Below are 25981 nucleotides of genomic sequence, written 5' to 3'. Positions count from 1 at the left end.
ATACTGTTGGAGGTGGTTGCTGGGTTTGGCTTCAAATAGCCTCATTTCTGATCTTGTCCTGCCACTGGATCAGGAGCAGTTTATGCAGATGATGAGAATATGATGTTCTTCAGTCTTCCCCAGCGCCCACTTCCATACAATAGAATTAATAGAACCACGCTTCTTTAGAGCCACATTTTCATAGCAAGCTTGATGTCACAACATCCCCAAAAAGGTCGCTGAAAGGCCCGAAACACGGCAACCACTGCTACTGTATAAGTGCCATCTTTTGAACATCCTGCAGCCCTGTCCATGACACTGGCCAAATATATGACAGTTGCCACTTGCTCAGTCTCCTGTCTGGACAGGTTAATACTGAGTTGGTTGCAATCTGGAGCTGGAGGCCACTGGATGGTAATAGCTGGGGATTAATAACCAGATCAATGTGCAATTGAGACTGAACCAGCAAGACAATGTCATTGATGTATTTGAGATCTCAAAGCAGAGTGGTATTCAGCTCAATTCCACCCACTTCTGCCTCCTCAATCTTATTCGTCAACCGATCAGTTGTTGACACTGAACAACGATGGTGTCAGAACTCAGCCTTGTTGAACTTGCGTGGATATAGGACACCATGCTCTGTATTTGCTATTGACTCCAACGGAGCTTTCCTTCCATGATAGAGCTTCTCTGTCAAGGATATCCAGGGATGCTGTGTCACCTCATCAGACCTACGGCCTTGTTCAGTGCACTGAATCAAAGGGCTGGTGGAAATCTGTACCATGGCTGTGCATGGCTTATTAAGTTCAGCCGTCTTCTCACAAAGCTGTCTCGAGGTAAAGATCCGGTCAATCGTGGAACAATGAGATCTCAAGCCACACTGTGAATATCGTGACCTTCGCAAAAGTGCTTCATTAATTCAAGACATTAACACAGAAGTGAAGATTTTCCTCCAGACCAACAACAGCATGATGCGTCCGTAATTGCTGTATTCCCACCTCCCAGGGAACCATGCAAGTCACTAATTACTGTGTGTTAAGAAGGATGCAGGTACCTAAGCAGGGAAAGGTCCTTATTTGGCTGAGGAAAGAGAGGACCGACAATCAATTTGATGGCATTTCTCCGTTTATCTGGATGTAACGCGATAACTTTTGAACACCACATCCAATTGGGCCAAACCCTACTGAGTCTCCAATTGTCTGTAGATCAAAGAACAGGTTGATCATTGCAAATCCCAAAGGAATGTGGCCTTCTTAGAAACTGAGGGACACTCAGATTGATCTCTGACTAGATGCTTAAGGTGGTCTAGCTGTATATTCAGTTTGTATCCATTGCTGGCCTTCTTATTTGTGCCACCAAAGTTTGAGCCAGAATAACACCCTTCTTCCAGTCATGGGGGATGGTATTCGTGCACTTGAGGGTCTGAAAGAGCTTATGCAGCCAAAGGACAACAATACTCTCACCTGCCTTCCGCAACTCAGGAGTGATGTTACAATCTCATTGATGGCAACTATTGATACCTTCCAGCTAGCAACACCCCCCATCTGAGCCCCGTAGTCCCAGCAGAGTTTAAAATGTTGAGGGAAAAATGGGAGCCTGGGATCCCTTGGCTTGGGGGTGGGAGGAACAGGGGAACCTGAAATAGAGGCGATGGGAGGGAGGCACACAGGGAATTTGCAGAGGGAATAGAATGATGCAAGGATCCCCTAGTGCAGAGGTCCCCAAACTGTGGGGTGGCCCCCCCTTAGGGGGCCGTGGAGGAACATTCAGGAGGGCATGGCGGGCCAGGCCAGCTCCCATGGGGGACGGGGAGGGAGCACCACCCAGCCACACCCCGCCCCCAGCTCTGCTCTGGCCCCACCCCCAGCTGCGGCCCTGGCTCCTGGCCCTACACCTGACCTCAGCCCCAGTCTCGCTGCTGCTCCACGTCCGGCTGGGGCCCGTCTGCGGCTCTGCTCCCAGCCACAGACCCATCCGCAGCTGCGTCCCCAGCCTTGGCCTCCTTGTTCCTGTCCATGTTCCCCTCTTCCCGCCCCTCCCCCCCCCCAGAGCTGCGGCCCTGCTTCTGGCCCTGGCTGTGAGGGAGATGAGGACAGGGAGAAGAGGGGGGCGTGACCCTCAAAAGCTTGGGGACCACTGTCCTAGTGTGTGCAGGTAGCTCAGCCGACAAGCAATGAAGTGTGCGACTCTCTGGTTACAACTGTATTTTATTATCTGACACTCTCCAGTTCTTTCCCTGCTCTCTTTGTCTGGGTGAGAGGTTACTGCGTGGACAGGAAGGACTATAGCTGGACTCCCTTGTCCCAGTTTTCAGGGAGGGTCTTCAGCTCATGTTGTCACATACTAGGATGATTCCTTAACTGCCCTGGGAGGGATTTTTCTCCATGTTTCTGGATGGGGGCTGAGAGAGGTCTTGTTCTTCTGGAAGTGCGGATTTTGTGGAGTCTATTTCTCATGGAAGTCTTTCCCTCTATTGGTTTCTCTTTTTCCAAATAAATTCATAATAAAATATTTGTTGCACATCCTCATCTCCCCAGGCATGTTCATGTGCCCTGGTTCCCAAAGCGCAAGGGCAGAGTGCTAGTAAGTGTGTTAATGGTGCGTTAGGACATCACTCAAAGAGATGGCGCTGCTGGGGTGGCATCTACCTTCGCTTTGTGTTGCCTGATTTTTAGAGGTTTCAGTTTAGCCACTCTCCACACCCTGCAAGGGCACCAGGCACCACACAGAGCGATCTTAACTCTGCACTAATTAAGTTTTGGGGCAATTAATTTATAAAAAATATTTTTTCAGCACCCCCACATACCAGAGTCCAGCTCTAGCACCTTAGCATTGATTATCCTGGCCACAGAATTCCCTGGCTGCACGTTAGTCATTTCACCGCCCCTGCATCATCTCTTTGTCTCCCGTCCCTTTGCCTGTCGAGCCTGGTTGTCCATCCCCAACTGTCCTCCCCATGGAGAAAAGCGCATCATTGTGGGTGCTGCAAGTGGAGGAGCTGTGGAGAGGATGCCGGAACGGTGCTGGGAGCAGCATGCAGTGTGTGGGGCCATTTTTTGATGGGGGTGGCAGATGTGGGGGACAGTCGTAGATGTGCAGGTTTGGAGAAGACAGAGACGAAATCCCCAGTACCCTCCATTGCACAACTGGGGCCCCCTCTTCACCCCACTCTTCCCTGCACTATACCAACCCCTTCCAAATTTCCCCTCACTCCTCTGACTCCCAACTGCACAAATGTCCCAACCAATGCTCCTCTGAAAGCCCCTGCAATGTCTGCTGAGAAGGGGATTTCTTTTTATACTACCGTCAGAGAACAATTCCAATATACTGGCTAGCTGCCCACTGGTAGCAAAAGCATAAGTGCCCTCAGAGGAGTTAAGTCTAACTTTTCTTCTACCCACAAGATCATAGTTCGTGACCGCCTCAAGCGGTACCAGTTGCCTAGCTGCGGTTTTGTCCATGTGACCCAGTAATTTGGGTATGGATGCGTAATAAGTGTGTCTAGGAAGAAGCTCCATTTCTTAGCTCCATGGGTAACTTCAAAAGGGATGGCTTCAGTGATACTGTTCCAGTGGTGCGGGTATTGTATTTCCACGCACCCCCCATAGGTGCCGACTCCGTGAGTGCTCCGGGACACCCATGGGAAAAAATGGTGAGTGCTGAGCACCCACCGGCAATTGCCCTATCAGCACCTCCCTCTCCCCCCAGAGCCTCCCACATGCTGCAGCCCCGCTGGTCAGTGCCTCCCCCACCCCGCTCCAGTGCCTCCCACCTGCTGTGGATCAGCTGTTCTGCAGTGTGCAAGAGGCACTGCGGGAAGAGGAGTGGGGATGGGCCATGCTCAGAGGAGGGAGCAGAACAGGGCGGGAAGAAGCAGGATGGAGGCACAGCGGGGGTGGGAGGAGGCAGGGCCTTGGGGGAAGGGATGGAGTGGGGGCAGAGCTGGAGGGAGCCCCCCCCCCGGCACATTAGAAACTCAACCCACCTCCCAGGCCTCTATGAGATCCAGGGATTTAACTAGCTTATAGTAAAGGTCAAGCTGATGTTTTGGGGGGAAAACCTCCGAGCAAGCATTGCTAGATAAAGTGATGTAAAAGCTCTTGTGACTCTTTTCCCCCCACTCCTTCTTGCAGGTGTAATTGTTTTATTTTACATCTAAATGTCATAGAATTGAGACTTCCACCCAACTGTTAAATCCATCGGGCCAGCCCAACCATTTCATAGATTCATAGATACTAAGGTCAGAAGGGACCATTATGATTATTAGGGGTGAGGGATAGCTCAGTGGTTTGAGCTTTGGCCTGCTAAACCAGGGTTATGAGTTCAATCCTTGAGGGGGCCAGTTAGGGATCTGGGGCAAAAATTGGGGATTGGTCCTGCTTTGAGCAGTGGGTTGGACTAGGTGACCTCCTGAAGTCCCTTCCAACCCTGATATTCTATGATTCTATGATCACCTAGTCTGACCTTCTGCACAACGCAGGCCACAGAATCTTACCCACCCACTCCTGAGAAAAACCTCACCTATGAAGTCCTCAGATCATGGTTTAAAGACTTCAAGGAGCAGAGAATCCTCCAGCAAGTGACCCGTGCCCCATGCTACAGAGGAAGGCGAAAAAACTCCAGGGCCTCTACCAATCTACCCTGGAGGAAAATTCCTTCCCGACCCCAAATATGGTGATCAGCTAAACCCTGAGCATATGGGCAAGATTCATCAGCCAGATGCTACAGAAAATTCTTTCCTGGGTAACTCAGATCCCATCCCATCACAGGCCATTAGCAGCAACCCCTTTTTTTCTCCCCTTTCCTTTCTCAGCTAGAAGCATTTCAGCCTTCTAAATCCTGCCCTTGGGATTATCTTTTTGTAAGTCTTCAGAGTAAGAAGAACCAATGACTGTCTCATCCCTGTTATCTTTTAACTTGTATGCAGGCCTCTGTCTCTTGGTTAAGAACATAAGGACGGCCATACTGGGTCAGACCAACAGTCCATCTAGCCCAGTATCCTGTCTTCCGACAGTGGCCAATGCCAGGTGCTTCAGAGGGAATGAACAGACCAGGTGATCTTCAAGTGATCCATCCCGTCACCCATTCCCAGCTTCTGGCAAATAGAGGCTAGGGACACCATCCCTGCCCATCCTGACTAATAGCCATTGATGGACCTATCCTCCAAGAACTTATCTAGTTCCTTTTTGAACCCTGTTATAGTCTTGGCCTTCATAACATCCTCTGGCAAAGAGTTCCACAGGTTGACTGTGCGTTGTGGGAAGAAATATTTCCTTTGTTTGTTTAGTTAAGGCTTCATCCACAATGAATATTTCATCAGTAAATGTTTGTTCGTAAAACCTTTGTCAACAACTTCTTTGGTTTTAGATCCTTTTCTAAAAGAAGGAACAGTGATTTAATTTAAAACTCTCTCCATAAGCCATTTCCTACACCTTCAGAGAATTTGAGGTCTCATCAACATCAACAGGCCTGCTACAAATAGTTTGGTGAAAGTTTTGGCTGAAACTCTTTATAAACTCTGGTAACACACTGATGTAGCAAAAGGTGGCGTGGATCATAAAATGCCACCACATCTTCGATTTTAAAGTTCTGTTAAATCACTCCATAATCCCCGCTTTGACTTGAATATTAGTAACAAAATGGTGATTCTTATGCTATTTTGACTATCTTGCTTGTTTAAAAATTCTCCTCCCTGATCAGTCTGTAATTAGGGGTATGTGCCCTTCATCAAAAATAGATTCAAAGGCCTTAGATACTATGTCTCCAGTCTTGTCTTTTAGGCCTAAGGCCCAATCATGTTTAGACAGAATGTCTTATCACCGTTAAGATGTGCTTAAAACCACCACTGTGTTTGGAGATCTGATGCATATCCACCAAATCTGCCTGCCATTATGCATCCACATCTGAATCGATAGCCTTATTTCTTTTAAAACAGAGTTGTTCTGGTTTGTTTAAAGGGTAAGCATCCTGGTCTGAAAGCCATATTGTGACTTGCCTTCTAGTCAAAGCTTTAGTATGCTTTTTGGCTGCTTGAAAAACAGGGTTCAAAGCTCCCACCCTTCTTGGGGAGTAATACATTTTCTTTAACAGAGCTGCCTGTGTAGCTGTGGTGTCTTTTGCTAACATGAGTATGGAGGTGTCATGTTCACAACAAAAAATTTAAACAGAAAACAAGTTTTATTAATCACTTGGTTAAACACAACTTTTTCCAGATGCCCCTGGAAAATGGCCATCATGAGCCATACTATTACAGATTCAGAGTAGCAGCCGTGTTAGTCTGTATCCGCAAAAAGAACAGGAGTACTTGTGGCACCTTAGAGACTAACAAATTTATTTTGAGCATAAGCTTTCTTGGGCTACAGCCCACTTCATCAGATGCATAGAATGGAACATATAGTAAGAAGATATATAGACATACAGAGAACATGAAAAGGTGGAGTAAGAGGCTAATTAATTAAGATGGGCTATTATCAGCAGGAGAAAAAAAACTATTACAGATTCAGAGCTTCAGTTTGTTCTTACTCAGCATTTCTTCTTGAGCTCCATGTCTCATCTTGAGACAGCTGATATGAGATAAATTCATCCGCACAGGACTACCAATGTGTAGGTTCTCAAAGGCCACTAGAAAAACATCATCCTGCTGTTGAGAGATTTTCAGAAAAGAAACAACTGGTAGGCAACCATTTTAGATTTCAACAGCTGCGGTCTGTTCCTAGCCCCCAACATCCTCAGCCCCTCCATATTTTATACTTTATTTACCTGCAACGTGGCTCTGCCGTTCAAAGCACCAAATGAAATTAATAGGCAGCAGATTTAAAAGAAACAGAAGGAAATATTTCTTCACAGAATGCAGTCAACCTGTGAAACTTCTTGCCAGAGCATGTTGGGAAAGCCAAGACTGTAACAGGGTTCCAAAAGGAACTAGACAAGTTCCTGGAGGATAGGTCCATCAATGGCTATTGGCAGGGGTGGTGTCCCTAGCCTCTGTTTGCCAGAAGCTGGGAATGGGTGACAGGGGATGGATCACTTGATGATTGCCTATTCTGTTCATTCCCTCTGGGGCACCTGGCATTGGCCACTGTCGGAAGACAGGATACTGGGCTAGATGGACCTTTGGTCTGACCCAGTATGGCTATTATGTTCAAGGGAGACTCTCCCCCCAGCCTCAAAAGAGGTCTCCTCTTCCATGGGTTCAGACAATGGGCAGGCAACATGCTTGTCAGACAACACGATAGCTTGGTTCTCCCAGTTAGATTCCAGGGACTTCAGCAGCGACTTCGCCAAACGACTCTTCTCAGCCTCCCCTTCCTTGTCCTCAGAGCAGTCTCTGAGGTAGCACTTTCTCTGCAGCTGTCCAAGCACTGTGGGAGTTAAAACAAATTCCATAATTCCCACCGGGATGGTGAAGGAGTCCATGTTTCCTCTCTGTCTTTCCACAATTTCTGAAAATGTGCTCTTGGAACAAGATGGCCGCTTTCATACTTGAAGGGCTTAAGGGCTTCCGGGGTGCTGTTGCCAACCAAGAGCTCAGTGCTGGAGGCCAGATTTCTGGCTTAGATACTCTCTCTGGTTGGCCTGGGACTTGGAGGTCCCACCGCCCACAAGGTGATACTGATTGGCTCACACTCCTGGTTGGGCCTAAGCAGAGATTAGATTGGCAGAGGCGAGGATGGGGAAGCTGCAGAGTGGGTCACGGGGGCTGGCTTACCCCAGGAATAAAAATGAATGCACATGGCAATTATGGGGGACATCGAGGGCTGTGATTTATAGACCCATCTCAGCACTGACTGAGAGGAGGTGCTACCACCAGAAATCATGCCTGTGCCCCATAGCCCATAATTGGGGACCGGACCTATGTCATGCCCCTCTTAGTGTCCTTCCCCGCCCCGACCAATCTTCACTAATGGGTGTGAATAGAGGTTTGCATGGGGTGTGAAAATTTGCTGGGTGGGTGTGAAAAGTTTGGAAGGGGTGTGAAAAATGCATGGGGTGTGAAAAATTTTCACAGTGTGGGTCCTCCTAAATGACTTGTGGAGATCTGTCAGCTGCAGCTCTTCCCCAGGGCATCACATAGTTCCTGGCAGCCTAGCCTTCCACCTCTGTTTAGGAGATCCTTTTGCTGAGACCAGGCCTACCTGAATGCCGAGTATCTCCAAGGATTCCTGCTCTGGTGAGCTCCTCTTCTCAGAAGCTTCCCTTCTCCTTGGGAGTCCCTCCCTGACTAAACTCAGGGAACCTTTTTATTAGGGCCAGGTGCTCGTGTACCACTTAACCAGGACAAGTAGCTTTGGAAAAGAATTTTTATCATTAATGTTAATTTGGGGGACAGTATTCTACATAACTGAAAATTTAGGTTTCCTCAGAGATTGGTGGATAACGTTCTCCTCCAGAGAATGCCATCTCTTATATGGCAGCCTCTATCTCCTATTGTTCTCAATGGGAGTGCGGCTATGGGATCCTCTTAGCAAAGCCAGCTGTCTCCAAACCATCAGCACCTCCTCTTATTGCCAAGGGGCAGGAAGACAAGCTGCCCTTGGGGAAGATGGTTGCTCCTTATAGGCTGTTTGCAGTATTAACCACCCCAAATGCTTGACGTTCATGAGTTATAACTCAAAATCAAGAAACTGCCTTTAAGATAGTGTAAATTGTGTGTGTGTGTGTGTTTGTGTCTGTGTGTATGTACCTTGTGATTTATGAGCTTTCAGGATGAAGCTGCTGGCACCCAATCGGTGTGACAGCAGCCCTTGTGCAAAATTTAAATGCACACGGAAACTTGTAAACTTCTCTGTAGGGTGGGCAAAGGGGATTTACTTCTCCTAACTCCAGCCGTTGGGGAGCTGCCTTTCTACCCCTTCCGTCTCATAAGAACATAAAAACGGCCACACTGGGTCAGACCATCTAGCCCAGTATCCTGTCTTCCTACAGTGGCCAAGGCCAGGTGCCCCGGAGAAAAGGAACAGAACAGGTGATCATCAAGTGATCCATCCCCTGTCGCCCATTCCCAGCTTCTGGCAAACATCTCCTCTGCTATCATTGTGTCATTCCTCCCTTTCCTGTATGGCACCCTACCCCACCCCATCTTCTCCTCCACTCACATTCTCCTCCTCCACTTCCCCAGTCTCCTGTCCACATATTATCCCCTCTCTTTCCTTCACATACTCTTTCTCCTTACCTTTTTTCTCTCCCACCTCTACTCCTGCACTCAGTTTCCTTCCGCTCCCCACATCCCTAGCCATAGATCGGCCCTCGTCTTCACCGATGAACAGCCTGGGTTCAGACTCATTGACTGAACAACAGGAGTCAGCCGAACTATTTATTGGGGGGCAGCTTCCTGGGGAATGGCAGGCATTTTCTGAGAGAGCAGCGTGGACTCAGGCCCACAGAAAGTAATTGGGGGATGGGGACTGCTTTGGCTGAGGGAGAATTTGCAAGGCAGATGCTGGCGATCATGGGACGACGTGAAAATTTTAAAGAAACACAAATATCATGAGTTTTGCAATAAAATCCCCAGGGCTGGGAACTCCCCAGCTGCTCTTCCCCTCCCAACCTCTGGCACCTCCCCCAGCCCCCACCCTGATGACCCAGCCACAAAGCCACCCTGCCTAGAGGTGGGTGTGCAAGGTGGGTTCATCCCACCAACACTTTACAGGGAGTGGATGGTTGGGGCCCCCACCCACACCTGCTGGGAGCACAATGATGGGCCGGGGCACAGGGAGGAGGTTTAAGTACCTGCTGCCACCAGAGGGCTGTGACTATTGCTAAGGGAGGGCAACCTTGTGCGTTCTCTGTCTGTGTTTGTTCAGCAGGGGGGAGGTGGGGTCTCTGGGATTCCTGGGTCAGATGCTGCTGTTGCTGCCGCTGCCTCCGTCTCCATTGTGATCTGGGAGCCTGATGTGCAGCTGCTGCTCCCCCAGTGGGCTCTGTGCTGGGAGATGGGAACTTTCTGCGGTGGCTGGAACCAGCCCCTGGGGCAGCCCCAGGCTCCGCCGACACCAGCCCCTGAGCCGGAGCCTGCAGGTGAGGGGAGAGACCCGGGGAAAGGGCTGGGGCCGGGGGGGAAAGTGACTCTGCACCAACGGCCCCTCCTCGCCCCAGCTCTGCTCCCGGGGGGGCGGGGGTCTGCGAGTCCCGGAGCTGCTGCCCTCCCAGGCTCTGCCCCCTGGGCGCCTGCAGGAGCCGAGCCAGCGCCGGGAGAGCAACCGCCCCAGGACCGGGCCAGGGACCGAGTCTCCCAGCCCGAGGGGAGGGGAGGGGGCAGGAGGGAGACGGGGGCAGAGACTGGCAGGGGCAGCAGGAGCAACCAGCGGGGAGGGAGGTTCCCGGCTCCCAGCCCTGCCCAGCCCCATTCCCTGCAGTACCCCGGGCAGATTGACTTCCCTGGGGAGAAGGGGAGGAGCAGGGAGAGGAAAAGCCAGTTCCTGCCTCTGCCTGGTCCCCGCGCTGCTGCGGGGATGCGCTGCCCTGGGGACAGTGTCAGGGGGACCCCCAGTGCGGCTACTTTGGTTCTGCACTTGGCTGAGAGGCTCTGTACCTGGGGGGTGGAGGGGGGCACCAATGTCTGGGTGGGTTTGGTCCTGGTGGGAGGGGCTGGGTCTGCACTGGAATAAAGTGCCCCAGGGTTTTCCCAGCCTCACAGAGTTTAGAACTAGTCTCTCTGCGGGGGAGGGGGGGGGGCAATCGGGGTGTGAAATGGACCAAAGTCTTCTGAAACCTCCTCCATCACCTTTCTCACCCTGACAGGCTGCAGAATAAGGACCACATTTCACTCCAGACTGACCCATCCTCCCAGGGGACAGGGAAGGGAAATGGCTGTGGTGGAGCCAGCTCAGGTAGGGGATTTTCAGGGAGCTGCTGGTGGGTTTGTGTGTGTGTGAGAATTCCTGCACCCTGTGCCTGGGGGTGAGGCTGTTCTCATGCCCTGCCCATGGCTGAGCTGGGGGCGTACTGCTGCGGGCGCTGGTCATAGAATCATAGAATATCAGGGTTGGAAGGGACCTCAGGAGGTCATCTAGTCCAACCCCCTGCTCAAAGCAGGACCAATCCCCAATTAAATCCTGGTCCTGAGTGGAGGATGCTGTTTCAGGTGCCAGAGGCTTTCGAGGAGGTGACCGTCTGTGCCACAGAGGAGCAGTGGGCTCTGCTGGACCCAGCTCAGAGAGCCCCCTTCGGGGATGCTGTGCCAAAGCATTGCAGGACAGTGCTCACAATGGGTAAGGATTCCTCGCCACTTGGTTAGGAGAACTGGTGGGGGTCTCTAGAGGGCCCTGGATGCTCTACTGGAGCTGTAGATATAAGAGGGATCAGACATTTCCAGAGCCCATGTTTGCCAGAAGCTGGGAATGGGCGACAGGGGATGGATCACTCAATGATTATTTGTTCTGTTCATTCCCTCTGGGGCACCTGGCATTGGCCACTGTCGGAAGACAGGATACTGGGCTAGGTGGACCTTTGCTCTGACCCAGTATGGCCATTCTTATGTTCTTAATAGAGACCATTCCCTGCTTACTCACTTCCATGGGATAAGTAAGGGATAGAGAGGAAAATCCCGATGCCATCCATCTCCCTGAGCCGAGGCAAGATTGTTCCCTGTGGTGCATTTTCTAGTGCTTTGGCCAGTCCTTGATTCAAATATTCTGAGTGATGGGGCTCCCACCCCTACCCTAGGGAGACCATTCCCGCTCCCACACCGGTGCATTGCCAGATTTCTCCAGGTAACTGTGCACACTCCCTTTCTATTCCCATACAAAACCCTGGAGCTAAGTTTGAGAGGACAGACCAGTAATTTAGGGTCAAATAAGTCACAGGGATGCTGTAATTGTCCCAGAGCCAAGTATTACAAGCCCAGGAAATTCAGAATTAGTGTGACACTCAAAAGAATTATAAACGCTTTAAGCTCTGGAAACACACAGTTAGGGCACCCAGATGGGTTTAACTCCACCCTGCAGTGAGACCACACAATAACCATAACTCTTTTCATCAGTAGAGTGCAAAGGGCTTTACAAAGGAGGGCAGTATCATTATCCCCACTGTACTGGTGGGGAAACCGAGGCACAGAGCCATGATGTGACTTGGCCACAATCACCCAGCAGCAGAGCTCTATCTTGAGAGTGACAGGATCATGCTCTACCCAGTAGGTCACACTTAAAGCATTTTAAGGTTCATTGTCCGAGATCAGTTTCAATTGATTTTTAAAGACACATTTGATTTCGCTCCTCCTTCCCCCCATGGCGTCATCATAGGGATGAGTTAAGGTGGTTTGTGTACATAAGAACGGCCACACTGGATCAAACCAAAGGTCCATCTAGCCCAGTATCCTGTGTTCTGACAATGGATATTGGGAGGTGCCCCAGAGGGAATGAACAGAACAGGTAATCATGAAGTGATCCATCCCCTGTTGTCCATTCCCAGCTTCTGGCAAACAGAGGCTAGGGACACCATCCCTGCCCATCCTGGCTAACAGCCATTGATGGACCTATCCTCCATGAACTTATCTAGTTCTTTTTTTAACCCTATTAGTGTCTTGGCCTTCACAACATCCCCTGGCAAGGAGTTCCACAGGTTGACTGTGCATTGTGTGAAGAAATACTTCCTTTTGTTTGTTTTAAACCTGCTGCTTATTAATTTCATTTGGTGACCCCTAGTTCTTGTTTTATGAGGAGTAAATAACACTTCCTGTTTACTTTCTCCACACCTGTCATAATTTTATAGACCTCTATCATATCCCCCCTTAGTCATCGCTTTTCCAAACTCAAAAGTCCCAGTCTTATTAATCTCTCATCAGATGGAAGCTGTTCCAAACCCCTACTCATTTTTGTTGCCGTTTTCTGAATCTTTTCCAATTCCAATATATCTTTTTTGAGATTGGGCAACCACGTCTGCACACAGTATTCAAGATATGGGAGTGCCGTGGATTTATATAGAGGCAAGATGATATTTTCTGTCTTATTATCTATTCCTTTCTTAATGATTCCCAACATTCTGTTAGCTATTTCATACCTTAACATGTTTGGATTTTTGTTGTTTTTTTAGGTTATTTAACTCTGAATTTCCTGGTCTTATAATACTTGATTTGAGATAATTACAGTCTCCATGTAATGTATAATTACCCTACATTACTGATGTGTAATCTCAATTTCTATCCCAGTTCTTAACATAGAAATTCCCAAGCAAAACATGTATTTGTTTGTTTAAATTAAAAATGACATGCATGAACAGTAAGCAAGAAGCCCAAAGGGAATGTTACCATGGGCTTTTTCTCATTGCTTGAAGAAACATGGGATCAACAGCAAATCTTTTATTTTTATTTTAACATTTAGAGCTAGACATAGCTGCCAAGTTTGTACAACTCCATGTGTGACATTTTATGCAAATTAGACCATTCATTTGCATAATTTGTATGTGGCCGTAAGCCCCGTCTTAAGAACATAAGAACAGCCATACTGGGTCAGACCAAAGGTCCATCTAGTCCAGTATCCTGTCTTCCAACAGTGGCCAACACCAGGTGCCCCAGAGGGAATGAACAGAACGGGTAATCATCAAGTGATCCATCCCCTGTCGCCCAAGGCTTGAGGACAATACATCTTGTCCCAAATCATGAAGTGACAGGACATGAAGTTGCATGAAACTTGGCAGGTGGGCAGGCACTGATGGTGTCTGGGGAGTAGGTCTGGGCTGTATGTGTGTGGAGGGGGAAGCCAGGGTAGGTGGGCTTGTGGGGTGTCTAGTGGTGGGGGGAGATGGGTCAGCTCAGTGCCAGGGGGGGTAGAGATTTGGGGACAGCTGGCTTTGTGGGTGTGTCTGGGTCAGCTTGGTGATGGCTAGTGTAGGTAGATTTTCATACAAATCAAGGGGGGAAGATAGGAGCAGCTTGGGAGCTTCAGGGGTAGATAGAGGCAGCTGGCAGGGATGGCCGCTGGCTGGGTGTGGGAGTAGTTGGCTGGGAATGTTCATGGGGAGCTGGCTGCTTGATGGGTGGGGGAGCCTGAGACCTGCTGTCTCTGCTGCCACTGCTTACTGCTCCCCACTGCTGGATATGAGCAGGGAAACAGTGAAATGGAAGCCACATGGCTGCCCACTCAGCAGGTTCCCCGGGAGCCTCTGGCAGCCATGAGGCAAAATTGCAGCCCATTCCTGCAACCCTGCTGAATGTGACACCCCAGCTGGGCGTCGGGAGTGCAGACAAGCCTGGCAAGATGCATGGCTGCCACGCAAGACAAGCGACACTTGGCAGCGCCAGCCAGATTCAGCCGTAGGCTGTGGCTGCTTTACACCACTTCGGAGCAGCACAAAGCAAGCAGAGCATACCGTCCAGTTGGGTTGACAGCTGCTTTGCATCCCTGTTTCCCACAGTACACATGCTCCCCAAATCCCCCAGTCCCCTGAAAACACCCCTAACTTCCCCGTGCCTCTCTGCAACTCCCTGCACACACTCCCTCCCTCCTCCACCTCACATTCCCCAGTGCATGAGTGCATGCACACGCATGTACACACATGTATTCAAACAAACACACATGTGTGAGTGCATGCACACACACACACACAAAGTTTTCCCCTCCTACCTGAAATGGGGGTCTACCATCACCCCCACATCTATTTATCCTTAGACCCTGCCACTAATTCTGGCCTCCAGGCCCCATCTGTTCTTCTCCCACATCTTTTCTGTCCCCACCCCCACCCCCCCCATACCAACTCTGCCCCTCCTACAGCTCCTGGGGCTCTTCAACCCCTGTCCCAACCCAGGGGGGAGGGTTGGCACTATGGTCCCCTCCACCATCCCTGCTTCCAGGCCAGGTGTTGCAGGGAGGGAGGAGAGAAGCCGAGGAGTTGTCATGTTGTTCATGGTGAGGGACAAGGGAGCAGAGCCAAACTGAGCTACTGTGAGAATAGTGCTGGTTCCTGAGGGGAGGGAGGAAAGCTCTGCCTGCCTCCTGCAGCAGCCCTGATTGGCTGCCCATCCCCAGGATGTGGGGCAGTAGCAAAGTCAGCCAATCAGAGCGGTTTCTCTCCCCAATGCAGTACTAAAAATATGTCCGACCCATTTGGAAGAAGTGCACTTTAAACCCTGGTTGAATTGGTGTGGTGCAATGTGCAGCTTTTGAAAATAAAGATTTAGGACTACGGGTCACTGTTTGCTGTTATTTGTCATGACAGAAAGTTTTATCCTTCCACAGAGGCTGGCAAGTAAAATCTTCTCTTTCAGAGAAATTCACACAAAATTATCCTCTTTCAAAATAGCTGCCCTCTCTCATTGTTCTCAAGGGGGAATTCAGCCAAGCTGCCCTTTATGGGTATGTCTACACTGCAATCAAAGACCTGCAGCATGGCTGTGGCTGGCCCAGGTCAGCTGACTCAGGCTGGGGCTGTGGGGCTATAAAATTGCAGTGTAGAGATTCAGGCTTGGGCTGGAGCCCAAGTGCTGAGACTCGGTGCCAGGTTTTTTATTGTAGTGTAGACATACCGTAGGTTGTCAGGAGTCAGAGAGTAGTAATGAATGGAGACTGTGGCCACCTTTGCTAAGGGCAGCCTGCAGACAGCGGTTCTCAAACTGTGGATCAGGACCACAAAGTGGGTTGCAACCCTGTTTTAATGGGGTTGCCAGGGCTGCTGTTAGACTTGCTGGGGTCTGGGGCTGAAACTGAAGCCCGAGCCCCACCACCTGGGGCCAAAGCTGAAGCTCGAGGGCTTCAACCCTGGGCGGTGGGGCTCAGGTTACAGGCCCCCACATTGAGGGCTGAAGCCTGTGGGCTTCAGCTTTAGCCCCCTGCCTGGGGAGGTGGGGCCCTGGCTTTGCCCCCCCCCCCCCCCGGGGTCATGTAGCATTTTTTGTTGTCAGAAGGGGGTCACGGTGCAATGAAGTTTGAGAACTGCTGGATTAGTCTCACTGAGAACAAAAGGAGATGGCAGCCATTTTGAAATAGAGCAGGGCTTCACGGAACTCTCTGAAGATTATTCTGTTGGAGGAGAAATTTTCATTTATGAACAATGACGGCAATAAATGACCATGAATCTTAAAAACAAACAAACACACACACACACACACACACAAAAGCCCTTCAAATTTAACTTATATAGAAGATGCCAGTGAGTTTTAACTATAAGGGAAGTTTAAAGAGTCTGCATTATTACGTTACTAAAATCACTTGAAATGAAAAAAGTGAGACACCAAGTGGTAAAATTTCTTAAAGGACCCATTATTTAATTATTTTTAACTTGTAAACTAATTAATGGATTTACTAGCAAATTCTCAAAAAAAAGATTCCATGTTCAAAACGTAAGTGCTGCAATTTTGAGGAGGATACACTGTGTTCTTCAGACATAACATTGAGGCGGAATCCTGCTTTAAGTGCAAAATTAGCCTTAATGTCAATCTTAACTATGGGTCCACAACTAGCATCTCCATATTTTACTTGCTGGAGAGGGCCATTATAAAGTTTAGTGCCTGGTCATCTATGAGTCATTATTCATTTCCTTACCCTCCATTTGTTAATGGATCTGACTTGTCCAGTGCTCCTTTTTGACCTGGTAGCTTTGTAAAATCTCACATTAGTCTCCTTAGCCTCTTTGGGTACATTAGTTCATTCTTCTTTTCTGCTACCTTCCTCTTTTCCCTGCAGCTGTAACTCACTCTGGGTATCCTTGTTCAGCTTCTTCCGTCTTTCCTGAACAGGTTAATTTTAGACTTAGACCTTTGAGTGACATGGTCCAATTTTTATTTTCCTGAGGAATTTCCATTGTCCTTTTCCCAAGGAATTAGAGTCAGAGACTTTACTATCAAAATAATAGAAATAGGCTGAGGTTAAGAAAGAAAGAAAGAAAGAAAGAAAGAAAGAAAGAAAGAAAGAAAGAAAGAAAGAAAGAAAGAAAGAAAGAAAGAAAGATTATTTCAAAAATGGACACAGATTTTCATGGATATTAAGACAACAAGGGACCACTATGATCATCTAGTCCAACCTTCTGCATAATACAGGCCAGAGAATTTCATCCACTTAAGTCCATAACTACTGATTGGGCTGGAGCAAATCATTTTTAAAGAGACATCCAATCTGGATCTAAAGAAATGGAGAATCTGCCTCATCCCTTGGCCAGTTGTTCCAATGGTTAATCATCCTCACTGTTAAAAAAAGATTGTATCTTATTTCTAATCCAAATTTCTCTAGTGCAGCTTCCAGCCCTTGGACCTTATTCTGCCTTTGTTTGCTAGATTGAAAACCCCTCTGTTATCAGAAATCTCCTCCTTCAGTTGGTGCTTCTAGGCCATGACCAAGTCACCTCTTAACCTTCTCTTGGATAAAATAAACAATTTGAGTTTCTTAATTCTCTCAGTATGAGAGGTTTTCCAGACCTTGAATCATTCTCACGGGTCTTTTCTGAAACCTTTCTAATTTTTTTCATCACCCTGCTTGAAGGGTGGATGCCAGAACTGAACACAATGTCCAGTAATGGTCGCATCAACTCTGTATAAATTCCCCATCCTCCTTGATATCCCTCTTTTATACATCCAAGGATCATTCTAACCCTTTTAGCCATAGCATTGCACTGGGATATCACATTCAGCTGATTATCTGCCATGACCCCTAAGTCCTTTTCAAAGTCACTGCTTCCCGTGATACAGTCCCCCATCCTGCCAGTGTAACCTACATACTTTGTTCCTAAACAGAGGTTGCTTTTGTTAAAAAATGTGACTATTTTCATTTAGGCCATGGGTGTTGCTAGTGTGGGTCACTGCCTGTTCTATTCATTGTAACCCTCCCACAACCTCCCCTCTCCCTTGTTGTTTGTTACACTCACTCCTTGATCCCTGTCTAGATAGCAAACTTTTCAGGGCAAGGACTGTGTTCACTGGCCCTGAACCTCTTTACTATTCTCTCACAGTCACCAGGCCCCTCTCTGCTTTTAAGGAGCAGATCCAGGGAGATGGAGCTGTTTTCTATGTAACTTAGGAACCCCTTTGATGATGGGCATCTGGCTGTGTGAGTTCCCAGAAGAGACATGAAGAGTTAAATCCTCACTCTTAGCAGAGGGTCCTGTGGCTTTGAGCAGTCAGGTGGGTGGGCAGAGGATTTTATTTTTTTAAGAAGAGGTTAGGTTTGAAAAAATCACAGCACATTCTCTGTATCAAACACTCTGCAAATCTGTGCTTCACGCTGTTGTCACCTGTTTCTTTCCCCCAAGCAGGATCTCCGATTTACCAACCTGAGTTGCTTGCTCAGCTAGAACAAGGAGAAGAAGCCTGGGTCCCAGATATCCAGAGCTCCGAGGAAAGCTCAGAGGAAGAACCCGTTAGACCCATTCTCAAACAATGGCTGAGGAAAGGAAAATGGTGGGATTATGACAAAGGCCCCGTGAGCTCCTCCACTTCTTCCTCATCTCACTCAGGTCAGGCTTGTGCCCATCAGGTGCCGTATTCTTATGGCATACGTCACTCATGGCTTCCCACCCCTCCTGACTGAGACTTGGCTGTAGTTTCCTCCCCCTGGGTATTCAGATGGGATGTGAAGGCAGAATTGGTCCCCTCCTCTCTTTCCTCTGGTGAAAGAGTTGGGGATGGGGAAAATTGCCTCCTAATTTTTCAATCTTCCCAGCAGTTATTTTGTTTGTTCCCCCATTTCTGAGGTTCCCTTTCCTCCCTTCCCCTCAGCACAGGGAATGACTCCTGTCTGGATTCTCTCTCTGTCCCAGCAGGTGATGGGATGATGAGTGAGAAGGAGGAGGAGGATCCTCAATGGGAAGGTGGTGAGATGTCGTCGGGAAGATCAGAAGGGGATGTCTCTCTAGCCTGTGAGAGTCAAGACAGACCAGAGAGGCCACAACGAAACCACCCAGAGAAGAAATGGGTTCAATCCACTCACAGTGGGGAAGGTCACAAAAACCACAACATTAAGAGCCAGCAGGGAATACAGATGGCACAGAGAAAACATGTATGTATCGAGTGTGAGAAAAGCTTCTGTAGTAGCTCATCCCTCCTTAGACACCGGAGAACCCACACAGGAGAGAGACCCTATAGATGTCCCGATTGCGGGAAAGGCTTCATCTCCAACTCAAGCCTCATTAGCCATAAGAGAATGCACACGGGGGAGAGACCCTATAAATGCCCTGACTGTGAGAAAGCCTTCATTGCAAACAAGTCCCTCAATAAGCATCGCAAAATCCACAGTGGGGAGAGAGCCTACCAATGCCCTGACAGCGTGGAAACCTTCATCAGGAGTGAATCCCTCCAAAAGCATCAAAAGAAACACCTGTCAGTGAAACCTCATCAAAGCCCTGAGTGTGGGAAAAGCTACACTGTTCATTCAGCCCTTGTCGTCCATCAGAGAACCCACATGGGACATGAAGCTCATGTATGCCGCAACTGCGGAAGAAGCTTCAGAGACAGCAGGACCCTCATTAGACATCAAAGAATCCATACGGGAGAGAAACCCTATAAATGCTTTGAGTGTGGGAAATGCTTCCGGGCCAGCTCAACTCTCACTATCCATCGGAGACTCCATACAGGAGAGAAACCTTATAAATGCCCTGAGTGTGGGAAAAGCTTCAGATCCAGCACAGGACTCACAAAACACCGGAGAACACATGCGAAAAAGAAATTGTCCACGGGCCCTCAGTCAGGTTGGCCAAAATGAGTAATGCATTTGCCCAATCCCACAAATATTGTCAGGATACAGTCAAATATCTGTCCAGGAGCAAGCCAGCAGCAGCCAACCCCATGCTGACCAGTGACCTCTGACTCTGCCTGGCCTACAAACCCCAGGCAAAGAAGGAGATGACTAATCAGCTCCTTGCTGCCGAGTTGCTGGGTTCTTCTGCCTCCTGACAATGTCTGGGAGAATAGGAGAGAAAGAGTCCCATTAGCTAAGTCTCCTTGGACTTGGGTGCTCTCCTTTCCCATGTCCTATTCCTCATCCATGAAGCCAGAGAGACGGAGGGAAGACTACTTAGTTCAGGCCTTTCACTCACTCTGTAGACTTGTCCCTGCGTCTCCATACACCGCGACATCTGGCTGGGCTCCATGACTTATATGGATCCATTTCCTGTGGGAGGGATGTCCCAAAAACTTTGATGCCTGCTCCACTCCTTTAATTCCTCAGACAACAGGGTGACTGGGAGAGGAATCTAACACTAGGAGATGCTGTGCAGAAGCTGGTGTTAGTTGCTCAACGAAGGTGACAGGGAACCAAAGTCCAGCCTGACTGGTTATGAAGTGAGAAGAAGTTGGAGATAGACAGACTGGTACTGAACTGGATGTGTTTGAACTAGAAGAACTTTGATGGGGGGGAGGGGTCTTTGGGGTGAGGCCCCCGGTTGGCACAGCAACAAGCTGATGGATTTCAGGAATGGATGGAAGTGCCCATAATTGGAATCACTGGATGTGTGCCAAGAGTGGGTAACTCTGAAGGGGTGAGATTGCCTCCTTCTAGGGCCCACTTGAGGCCAGAGACACAAAAATATTTAGGCACCTAAAACCCTCGTTAGCTACCACTGACATTTTCAAAACCACTGCTGAGCTGCCACCAAACCCCACAGGCACCTCGGTTTCTGCTGGGGGGAATGAACAAAGTTGGCTATGCACTGATGCTCAAAGCCCATGCCAAAGCTAAAGCCCCAGTGGCTATGAAATGGGATTCTCAGACGAGATGTTCCCACCATTTATCTCGCCAGCATGACCCAATTCCATTGGCATTCTCAGAGCAAACACCCAAGACCCAATACCAAAAGGCAGCCAGGTTGTGACTTTTGTGTGTCTCCCCTAGCAATTAGGACACTCACATAGGAGGTGGGAGACCCAAATTCAAAGCCCTGCTGTGATCGGGAGCAGGGACTTGAACCCAGGTTTCCCACATGAGTGCCCTAACCAGGGGGCTACGGCTCTCCCCATCGCTCCTGTTAGAGTTGTGCCACTGTGTATAAATCATTAAATATTCATTGGTCCACAGAGGAAGACCCATCTTGGATATGGGTTCAAGATCCTGCTCTAAATGAGGCAGAGCAAGTACTTAAACCCAGGGGACTACTGGATGTACTGAGGTTGTGTCTCTCTCCTTCCCCCTTCCCCGCCAGTGCATGTTAAGCAGCTGACCTAGCTCAGGTGCTTAACTCCAGGAGAGGGTTTCATGGCTGAGAATTCGGAGTGGAGTGAGTTCCCTCTCAGATGCACAAGATCCAGATCAATCAGAGTTAGGGAATGTCACCCCTTTCCTCTTCATCTCACTCTTGCCTAGCTTAGGTGGCTCTCTGCTCAGCTTGCCCGGTTTCTGATGATTCCTTCCTTAGGCCTCTGCCTCTACCTCTCCCTGCTCAACACCTGGAGGAGCCTGGGAACCAGGGCTGAGCATGTCACTGGGTGGTGGGGCACCCAGGGGTTAGGCATTGCAACACCTAAGTACCTTTACGCTGTCACCTGCTTGAGCTCAGCCTGTAGATGGAAGAGCTTGAAGAAACCAACATGCTGGGGAACAAGGGGCTTCTCCATCAGGGAGCCCAGCATCTGCTGTCACCCACAGGTCCTTCATTTTCCTGACAGGAGTCCCAAATGGACTGGGTGAGAATTGAGAAAGCACCATTCAGAAAGGCTGATCTCCATGGTGCCATACATGGGAGACCTAGAGAAACCTTTGTGGGCAGTGGGAATCCCACCTGATGCCCAGCAGCACTAGCTTCTGAATGTTGTTGAACACTGTTCCCCAGCTCAGTTAGTCTCTGAGCATCTCATTTATATTGGTCCCACACTTAGAGGTGCTAAATAGCCTGTCTCATTTCAAGTTATTCTCACAGTGCTCTACATTGTTCTTAAGAACTTTTGTTGTTTTTTGTTTTTTGTACCTTCTCATTTAAAATGTGCAAATCACCAAAGAGACACATATAAGAGCTTATACCCACCCAGTGCAATGCTGGCCAAATGTGCGAATGTGATCCATGGAGGTGTAAACAGGGGAATCTTGAGGAGGAGGAGTAGGAAGGTTTTATTACCTCTCTATTTGGCACTAATGCAACTGCTGCTGGAATACCACGTCCAGTTCTGGTGTCCACAATTCAAGAAGAATGTTGATAAAATGAAAGAGGGTTCAGAGAAAAGCCACAAGATTGAGCAAAGGGTTATCTATTATCAAAGGTATACCAGGATCCAATGGCTGGAAGTTGAAGCTAGACAAATTCAGACTGGAAATGAGGCACACATTTTTAACAGCAAGGGTGATCAGCTGTTGGAACAATTTACCAAGGGTTCTGATGGATTCTCCATCACTTGAAATGTTTAAATCAAGATTGGTTGTTTTTCTAAAAGATCTGCTTTAGTTCAAACAGGAATTAATTCAGGAACGGTCTCTGGCCTGTGTTAGTCAGGTCAGTCTAGATGACCACAATGGTCCCTTCTGGCCTTGGAAACTATTAATTGAGGTTTTTCTATTTCCTGAAGGTTGTTTGGTCAGATACTCTGATTTTTATTTATTTATTTATTATTATTATTTTGCTTTGTCTGGATATAGCACCAGCTAATTTGGTTTTTAGTCTTACAAATTGTCATTTGTCCTATAATAATTTCTTTTCTCTCATTTAGTCCTTATAATTTTTCAGTTCAAAATGCAATGTTCTGAACTGGCTTCTGGGCAATACTTTATTTGTGTTTTTCTTGCCTTGAATAAGGAGGAATAAAATGAGCTGAGTTCCCCAGAGGCCAGAGTCCTTTATCTAGTGAGAACCTGAGTAAACATATTTATTTAATGGGGCAAGATGGGGCTGCCAGCAAAGTCTCTTTATAAGGGTTTATAGCAGTGGTTCTTAACTTTTACTGCAGCCTGCACCCTTTGGTTCTCAAAATATGTTCTCGCACCCCTTATCAAAAATCATTGAAGTAGGTCAGTTCTTTAAACCTAGATATATTTTTTGTTTGTATATTACAGTAGTTGTTAAATGTATAATGTTAATAAATACATAAGTTTGATAAAACAAAGTAGTTACGTGCCTGTGCTTAATGTGTGTTTTCGATGATTTACTTTCTAAAAAAATCTGGCATGTCTCGCACCCCCAGAAAGGGCATCTCGCACCCCCAGGGGGTGCATGCACCCCAGGTTAAGAACCACTGGTTTATAGGTTACACTTTACAAAGCCACTGAGTGTGTATAATAATTCCCATTTTTGCCCCTTCTCTAAAATAAATAAAAATAGCCAGATTGGCCTGAAATTTGGTAAGTCAGATCTCTCTGAGTTGAAATACCAGCTCTTAGCACTCTCATCTGAACTGAGCCTTTTCATCTCATCTCATTCAAGAAAGGAAACAGAAGAAACAAGACAACTGAGGCTCTCTTATGGTGGCGTGTACAGTACAGGTACTATGCATATTGCTACACACCACAATGAAAGGTAGGCTGCATCCGCACTTCTCACCGTGGTGTGCAGCTCCGGCAGAGGGGACGCAGTGGTGAAAGGTTCTCGCAGTGTGAAGCTGTAACTCTATTGGCCCCTATGTTTTTGCACTAAAATTTCCCGTGGTGCCCATGTTTCCACCTCTGGGCATGCACACAGATACAGGTCTATCTGTTCCTCTCTTGCTCTACTGTGGATTTCATTAAAGTTAGTAAAGTTTGAGCTCTGATTGATGCTTTCACCACAGTCCAGGAACCATTAGAAAAGGGATAGAAAATAGAAGAGAAAATATCCTAATGCCACTACATAAATCCATGGTACGCCCACAGCTTGAATATGGCATGTAGTTCTGGTCGCCCCATCTCAAAACAGACATATTAGAATTGGAAAAGGTACAGAGAAGGGCAACAGAAATTATTAGGGGTATGGAACAACTTCCATATGAGGAGAGATTAGTAAGACTAGGACTGTTCAGCTTGGAAAAGAGGCGTCTAAGGGAGGATATGATAGAGGTCTGTAAAATCATGACTGGTGTGGAGAAAGCAAATAAGGAAGTGTTATTTACCCTTTCTCATAACACAAGAACTAGGGATCACCCAATGAAATTAATAGACTGCATGTTTAAAACAAACAAAAGGAAGTACTTCTTCACACAACACATAGGCAACCCTTGGCACTCATTGCCAGGGGATGTTGTGAAGGCCAAAAGTATAACTGGGTTCAAAAAATAATTAAGTTCTTGGAGGATAGGTCCATCAATGGCACAACCCCATACTCTGGGTGTCCCTACACCTCTAACTGCCAGGACAGCTGAGACTAGATGACAGATGATGGATCACTTGATAATTTCCCTGCTCTGTTCATTCCCTCTGGGGCACCTGCATTGGCCACTGTTGGAATACAGGATACTGGGCAGATGGGCCATTGATCTGACCCAGTCTGTCCATTCATATGTTTTTAATATAGGGAGTCTCTCCCATGTGGTGTCTCTGATATCAAAGAAGGGTTGAGCTCTGAGTGATTTTGTTTCTGACACTTGGTACATTTTTTTCTTTCTCTCTGCTGATCCATGATTTCCTGAAGGTCCTTGAAACTTCCTCAAAGTGAGTGGATTTGCACCAATTCTTCCCTGTGGGGGCGGGGGGGGGGGTCTGATGCTTCCTTGCATTGACACTCACAAGTGGGTCTTCTCCACAATGCCCCATGTCGTTCCACTTGCTCAGGGCTTTCCCGCTTAGGATTTTCCTCTGTGTTCTCACTCATTGTCCCTTCTCGCCTTCTGGGTTTGAGAGAGAATCCAGACAGGAGTCGTTCCCTGTGCCGGGAACCTCAGAAAGGTTGGGGAAGGGTGGGGGCGGGGGAGGAAAACACAATAACTAATGGGAGATTTAAAAAATCTGGAATTGAATCAACATCTTTCTCTCAACTCTTTCCCCAGAGGAGAGAGAGAAGGGGACCAATTTCTGCCTCCAGATCCCACCTGAACTCCCAGGGAGAAGGTATCTATCAGGGTGGGTGGGAAGCCATGAGTGATGTCTTCTAAGAGGATATGACACCTGCTGGCCACAGTCCTGACCTTGGGAAATGAAGCAAACCTAGAGAAGCTCATGGGTTTTTGCGGGAGGGGGATCCCAGCTCTTTCCTTCATACGTTGATGGTTTCTAACTCATTTTAGATTCCTCATGTGTCTGTGGGATGATTATGCTGGGTTTAAGAATCTGAAAACCTATTCCTAGGGAAAGTTAACAGGTGAGATGAGAGTGAATTACATATCTGAGGAATATTCCATGCATAGACTTCCATGATTTTGACCCAGTCCCCTTCCATTGGTGTGTGTGTATGTGTGTGTGAAATTCCAACAGATGTGAACATGGTTATGGAGAGTCAAATGTCTGTGTTGCACTCCCTCCCGCCCCACATAGGGAATTGGTGGACACAGCCTTGGTGTTAAGACTTTGGCCTGTTTTTATATCTCCAAGCCAAGAGATCCAAGTTATCTTCTCAGAGATCTTTCCAGTCCCATGAGCAAAAGAGGGCAGTAAAAACTGTTGGCTGTGTGACTGAGATAAAGTTGTAAGTTTGGTTTTATGGACTATTGGGCCACATTCCAGTGAGAGAAGGGGTTATGAGAATAGGACAGCCTAAATTTCACATGCAGGGGGTCAATCTTCTCAGTTGGAAACTAACTGGAGCAGTCAGGAGCGCATTAAACTAACAATACACAAGGAGGTGCTAAGGAGGCAAATGCAGGACAAACTCAAACTCAGTGTGTCACAAAAAATTGAATCATAGAATCATAGAATATCAGGGTTGGAAAGGACCTCAGGAGGTCATCTAGTCCAACCCCTACTCAAAGAAGGACCAATCCCCAACTAAATCATCCCAGCCAGGGCTTTGTCAAGCCTGACCTTAAAAATATCTAAGGAAGGACATTCCACCACCGCCCTAGGTAACGCATTCCAGTGTTTCACCACCCTCCTAATGAAAAAGTTTTTCCTAATATCCAACCTAAATCTCCCCCACTGCAACTTGAGACCATTACTCCTTGTTTTGTCATCAGCTACCATTGAGAACAGTCTAGATCCATCCTCTTTGGAACCCCCTTTCAGGTAGTTGAAAGCAGCTATCAAATCCCCCTTCGTTCTTC

General features: G+C 47.9%; 1 protein-coding gene and 1 long non-coding RNA gene across 2 annotated transcripts in view; both read left to right on the top strand.

Moving 5' to 3' along the window:
* LOC141998855 (uncharacterized) overlaps positions 1-19598 on the top strand; it is a 30103-nt gene extending 10505 nt beyond the window's left edge. Inside the window, exon 9 of the mRNA XM_074971828.1 lies at positions 18863-19598. Coding sequence (XP_074827929.1) covers positions 18863-19598 — 736 coding nt within the window. The remainder of the gene's footprint in view (positions 1-18862) is intronic.
* LOC141998774 (uncharacterized) lies at positions 11059-18858 on the top strand. Its single transcript, XR_012641921.1, has 3 exons — positions 11059-11189; positions 18154-18354; positions 18661-18858. It is a non-coding gene; the product is annotated as an uncharacterized LOC141998774 (long non-coding RNA).
* Positions 19599-25981: the final 6383 nt, after the last annotated feature.

This window comes from Natator depressus, chromosome 14 (assembly GCF_965152275.1).
Source record: "Natator depressus isolate rNatDep1 chromosome 14, rNatDep2.hap1, whole genome shotgun sequence".
Taxonomy (NCBI): Eukaryota; Metazoa; Chordata; order Testudines; family Cheloniidae; genus Natator; species Natator depressus.
This window is presented reverse-complemented; position numbering and strand designations above follow the sequence as displayed.